Source organism: Neovison vison, chromosome 4, assembly GCF_020171115.1.
Source record: "Neovison vison isolate M4711 chromosome 4, ASM_NN_V1, whole genome shotgun sequence".
Classification (NCBI taxonomy): Eukaryota; Metazoa; Chordata; class Mammalia; order Carnivora; family Mustelidae; genus Neogale; species Neogale vison.
Genome location: NC_058094.1, coordinates 174,551,882 through 174,557,971, shown reverse-complemented (window position 1 = coordinate 174,557,971; position 6,090 = coordinate 174,551,882). Strand labels below are relative to the sequence as shown.

Genomic DNA, 6,090 nt, shown 5'->3' with positions numbered 1-6,090 from the left:
AAAAAATACAATGTCTTTAAAATAGGTCTGAATAGCTATATGGTCCTTGTCAAAGGACCATAAATGGTTTTGTCAAAATAAAATTAACATGAGTATCTTTTCACTAATTTCATGAAACTATTATTCTACACAAGAAGAGAAAGATCTATCATCAAAACCTGCTTGAGAAGACTTGAAAATATTTCACATAAATATTAGGGAGATATTTCTCATTTGTAATTTACTAATTATGGAACCTCTCCATATACTGCTTCATCTATCATTGCAATTATATATTACTTAGCATAAGTAACATCACTTTTATTCCAAGATTATTATTTCATGCTAGGATTTTCAAACTCTCCAGAATTTTTTTTTTTAATTTGAAAGTGTTTCAAAAATATCCTTATGCGTCTACAATAATACTCTCAGAATTAAAGTGACATTTCTGAATCACAAAATTTTTTCCTTTTCTCCTATTTGTTTCACTCAGCTTTACCTAATCACTATCTTCACATCTATTGTATAAAATGACAGATTTCCAACTAAAAGCTCACTAAACGCACACAGTAGTCAACTCTAATTGTAAAAAATTACAAAACAAACTTTAAAGCATTTCTACCAATGTAAAGCTCAGTGGGACATTTTCTCAAAGTATTGTGGATGATTATTATGAGCAAAATAAATGAGGTAAGGTAATGTTACAATAACGATCTGGAACTGTGAGTCAAATGAGTAAGATTAAAGGCACAAAGAAACTCTTCCTAATAAACAAGCAGATAACTGCTGGAAAGAAAAATATGTTCCTTGTTTGAAATTAACTGCCAAACATTCTCAACCTACACAAAGCTGTCATAAAGGACATCTAAATCTGTCCTTGTTTGTAACATGTGTTGTGACAAGATTTGACAGTTTATCAAAGAACTATAATTGCCACCTAAACATCTAGCATTTTGTCAACTGCAAGTATGTTTAGTGAAAGCATTTATTTTACTTAAAATACAACAACTGTTTTTCTCTACTTTCTAAAAGAATTGACTGAATTTCTTTTCTCCTTAGCTGATCAAGCTGCATCAGGGCTCTCTCTTTGAATTATTTATGTCTCAATTGGGAAGGGTAAAAGAATAATAAGTAAGGCAAGAAACTATTTCCAAGGGAATATATATATATATATATATATATCTGTATATATATATATATATTTTTTTTTTTCTGGCTATTGACAGAAAAGACCTTCAAAATGTAGCAATCTCACAGATCTGTAGAGATGACATTTAAATACACTTGCCTTGGGAAGGAGAAAGGTAGGCATTTTCTCTATACCACAATTTATTTATCCAGAGTAATTTATTAAGAGATGATGTCTTAAATATAGAGAATGTGTTCTTCAATAGGCATTATTCCTACCCATAACTTCTGTTCGAAACAGCCAATGATAAGATAAATGTCTTTATCAACCTACAGAGACCAAGGTAAACAGGAGCTAAATCCCCTTGCAACAGATTCATGTAACAGAAATGTCAGAGTAATGAAGATATTTCCATGACACTGCCAATCGTTCATTTCTTTTCAGAAATAATTTTTTGGAGAATTTTCTAGTCTCAGGTTTGGGGCTTTGTTCTTTGTTGTAGTTGTTTGATAATACAAAGTAACATTTTTAGCAAAAGTTTCTGCCTGACTTTTAAATTTTTCCTTCATTCTCATAAACCTCAAAGAAAAATGATAGATTGAGAAAAACCCTATTTGGAAATTCAGGAATCCCATATTTTAGTGCACACTCTGCCTCTAATTAGTTGTTTGATCCCAGACAAGTTGCTTCATTTCTCTGGGTCTCAGCTCTCTGTCTGTGAATCAGGATGCTGGACTGGAAGGTCTCGAAGGTCATTTTCATCTTTAACATTTTATGATTTCAGACAAATCCCTGGAACTACGAGGTGTTGCAACAGCCAGAACTTGGAGCAAAAATAGCAGCAAGACAAAAATTTCTCCTACTTAACACCTCAAGGAAAATGCAACCAACTATGTGTTTTTAATGTTTACATTAGCATTCAGTCCTATTTAGGTAATAATAGATCTATTTAAAAATCTGTTTTGTTTTTCTTTAAAAACTGAAAAATGTGTGACACGTTGAGAACACTAAGAGAAAAATCATTTTAATTGAGGCTGCAAGTACTTTTTAGTGCTGCTATATTAAGCCACAGAATTTTCTTTAGAAATCACTGTATGTAGTCAGGCTGAGGAAGAGAATTATATAGTATAGATGTTTCTGCTGATTTTATGATAGGAAGGAACATGAATGGAGGGTTGTGGACAGAAATGACCTGGCAATAAAGTGTCTAAATTAAAAAATGGGCAGATGCTGATGTTGGAGAAAGATGTGACTGGATCAGCAGCAGGACATTTTGATTTAGTCTTTTTGACATAGTTGTTTACATGGCTTTATAATAATAGCATATTTAATATAAATACTTTTTTCCCTAGCAAAATATTGTGTTTCACAGACATTGTCAAATCTTCCCATTTCTGTTGCCTACTCCAATTCCTGAGCTTATCCTATCAGTGAAACCAAAACCAGTGGGAGAGCTCAAAAGTAGGGTGTGAAAATATATTCAACAAATTATTTAGGAATTTCAAAATACAAAAAAAAATGGTTACTTGACTTTAGGCTAAATCAAAATGTTTCAGAAACAAATGTCAGTCACACAACTGTCGGGACAAAAATGTATGATCTATATCTGATGCCTCCATTATTCTTATGAGACAGTTTGCTATTGAAATTCCTGGTATCTGTTGTCCCTTCCACTTCTTTCCCCATTACTCTAAACCCCAATGCACTTTAGTCAAGTACTTAAGCTATGTACTTAAAATTTGCCAACACTTAATCATCTTATATGTTTTATTAGTGCTTTTTTAATTATAGAAAGTAATGGAAGTTCAAATACTACATTGATAGATGGCAATAAAATGTGACAGCCCTCCTTCACCCCAAATTCCCACCCACCTACTCTGTCCTTCACCCCAAACTCCTACCTATCTACTCCTCTCTCCAAAGATAATCATAATAAAAAGAACCTCCACAATGATTTGATGTTTTTACTATTACTTATTACTTACTACTTATTAAATACATAAATTTCATATTATATATATCATTTTGACTGTGTTTTTTACAGTTAGAAATATCTTGGGGATATTTCCATATGACTACACATAAATCAGCTTCTTTAATGGCTGCTTATGTGATAATTTACATTATATAATCATACATTATATGTAACTTCCCTATTGATGGACATTTACTAGTTTCCACATATTATAAGTAATTCTAGAAAGACTACTACTTGTCAATCACCATCTTATATTCTATAAATGGTACAACACTTGACACACAGAATACCTGAGGAAGTATTGACAGAATGAATTAATACAGCAACAAGTAACATTATCAATGTATTTTGGGGATGCCTGTGAATATTCCCATTGAGTAGATTCCTAGAAATAGATACGTCCAGTCAAAGGTTATACAAAATTTCCCTTGCAAAATTTATACACTTAACACATTCTCTAACAATAGAGATGTTATCTAATAGTTTGGGCCCACCTGATGTGTGAAAATGATTGGCATTTTCCTGATTACTAGTATTTTTTTTCATATGTTTATAACTTCCTCCCCTACCCGCCCCCAAGCTATGTATACTACTTCCAAACTATTTTGCTCATCTTTTTCCTTACTCGATCAGAAAGAATACTGCCTAAACTGTATTTTAGACTTTTTCTCCAGTCTGTAACTATCCTTTTAAACGTATACATCTTTTACGCTGCAGAAGTTCTACATTTTTATGTGTTTGAATTTGTTTCGCAGCCGTAGGAAACTACTATAGACACCAAGAGAAGAAAAAAAAAATCCATGAACTGAAGAAAGACTTGATTTTTTCAGTTTAAATTTTTTCAGTTTAAAAGTGTGAAGTGGGGGCCAAACAGGAATTTTTTTTTTTTTTTAAGATTTTGTTTATTTGACAGAGATCACAAGTAGACAGAGAGGCAGACAGAGAGAGAGAGAGGGAAGCAGGGCCCCCGCTGAGCAGAGAGCCCCATGTGGGACTCGATCCCAGGACCCCGGGATCATGACCTGAGCCGAAGGCAGCGGCTTAACCCACTGAGCCACCCAGGCGCCCCCAAACAGGAATTTTTTTCCTGAAGACCCAAGGTGCCCGTAGAGCGGTTCGTGGCCGGAAGTGGGACTGTAACCGCCCAGTAACAACCGGAAGTCCTTATTTAGCCGGCGGTCGGACTTCGGTTGGGATCCGGGCAGCCGGGGTGATCGCTGGACGGAGAGTGCCTGGAGTGACTGACCAAATGCCAAATATCAAAATCTTCGGTGGCAGCTCCCACCAGGACTTATCCCAGAAAATTGCTGACCGCCTGGGCCTGGAGCTAGGCAAGGTGGTGACCAAGAAATTCAGTAACCAGGAGACGTGTGTGGAAATTGGCGAGAGCGTGAGGGGAGAGGATGTCTACATCGTGCAGAGTGGTTGTGGTGAAATCAACGACAGCCTCATGGAGCTTTTGATCATGATTAATGCCTGCAAGATCGCTTCCGCCAGCCGGGTTACCGCCGTCATCCCATGCTTCCCTTATGCCCGGCAGGATAAGAAGGATAAGAGCCGGGCCCCAATATCCGCCAAGCTTGTGGCGAATATGCTGTCTATAGCAGGCGCAGACCATATCATCACCATGGATTTACATGCTTCTCAGATTCAGGGCTTTTTTGATATCCCAGTAGACAATCTGTATGCGGAGCCAGCTGTCCTGAGGTGGATAAGGGAGAATATCTCTGAGTGGAGGAACTGCATTGTTGTCTCACCGGACGCGGGTGGAGCTAAGCGAGTGACCTCCATCGCAGACTGGTTGAACGTGGACTTCGCCTTGATTCACAAAGAACGGAAGAAGGCCAACGAAGTGGACCGCATGGTGCTAGTGGGAGACGTGAGGGATCGTGTGGCTATCCTGGTGGATGACATGGCTGATACCTGTGGCACCATCTGTCACGCAGCTGGCAAACTCCTCTCAGCGGGAGCCACCAAAGTTTATGCGATCTTGACTCACGGAATCTTTTCCGGGCCGGCCATTGCTCGCATCAACAGTGCATGCTTTGAAGCAGTGGTAGTCACCAATACCATACCTCAGGAGGATAAGATGAAGCAGTGTCCCAGAATACAGGTGATCGACATCTCCATGATCCTTGCAGAAGCCATCAGGAGAACTCACAACGGGGAATCTGTTTCCTACCTATTCAGCCATGTCCCTTTATAACAGAATTCTGTTTTAAAATAAAATAAGATAAAAATCAAAATATACCTTACTGCTTGTTTGTTTATTTATTTATTTATTTCCCCTTGGAATTTGATGGAAAGTTCAGTAGAAGACCCAGCTTGCCCAGGTGTGACTTTCTACCTCCCACATCAGGTATATTAGGGTTTATCTTAAATTGAGGAGAGAGAGATTGAGGATAATTGCTGGGATTTTTCTCTCTGGGTTGTCTCATTCTGGCTTCTTTGATTATTTTGTGAACCTTGCAGCTTTAACTACAGTTCAGCTACTGATTTTAGACTTTGAGCGTGTTGTGTGGAGGTGTTTGAAAGTGATTAGGGAAGTTTAGACTACATGTGAATGCTTCAGGATAAATAGCAACTACAGCCAACCTCAACCACCAACCTCACCACTACCCTTTCCTACCATCCTCTACTCCCTTTTCTCCCCCCTCTTCTGAGCTGTTCCCCCTCTCATTTGTCACAAGCTCTTCAAGATGCATGTTAAACCCCTGCAAGCATGCTACAAGAGTAGTAGCTTTCAGTTTGAACAGCCACTGGGTAGGATCATGAGAGGAAGCTGGAAAGTGCAGCCAATGCTTCTGAAAAGGAAGGAGAGGAATCTGTCACCATCTGTTTGGAGCTTATATATCTCGGATTCTCGGGGGAGAGAGTGGGGAGAGAATCTCAAGCAGACTCCCTGCTGAGTGCAGAGCCCACTGTGGGGCTTGATCTCAGGACGCCGAGACCATGACCTGAGCTGAAACCAAGAGTTCAATGTTCAACTGATCTACCCAGGCAC

The 6,090-nt window shown here is 38.2% G+C and overlaps 1 protein-coding gene across 1 annotated transcript; it reads left to right on the top strand.

Moving 5' to 3' along the window:
• Nucleotides 1–4,335: 4,335 nt before the first annotated feature.
• PRPS1L1 (phosphoribosyl pyrophosphate synthetase 1 like 1) lies at nucleotides 4,336–5,292 on the top strand. The gene has a single exon (XM_044244549.1). It carries the CDS (start codon nucleotides 4,336–4,338, stop codon nucleotides 5,290–5,292), a length of 957 nt encoding a protein of 318 aa, XP_044100484.1.
• The last annotated feature ends 798 nt before the right edge of the window (nucleotides 5,293–6,090 follow it).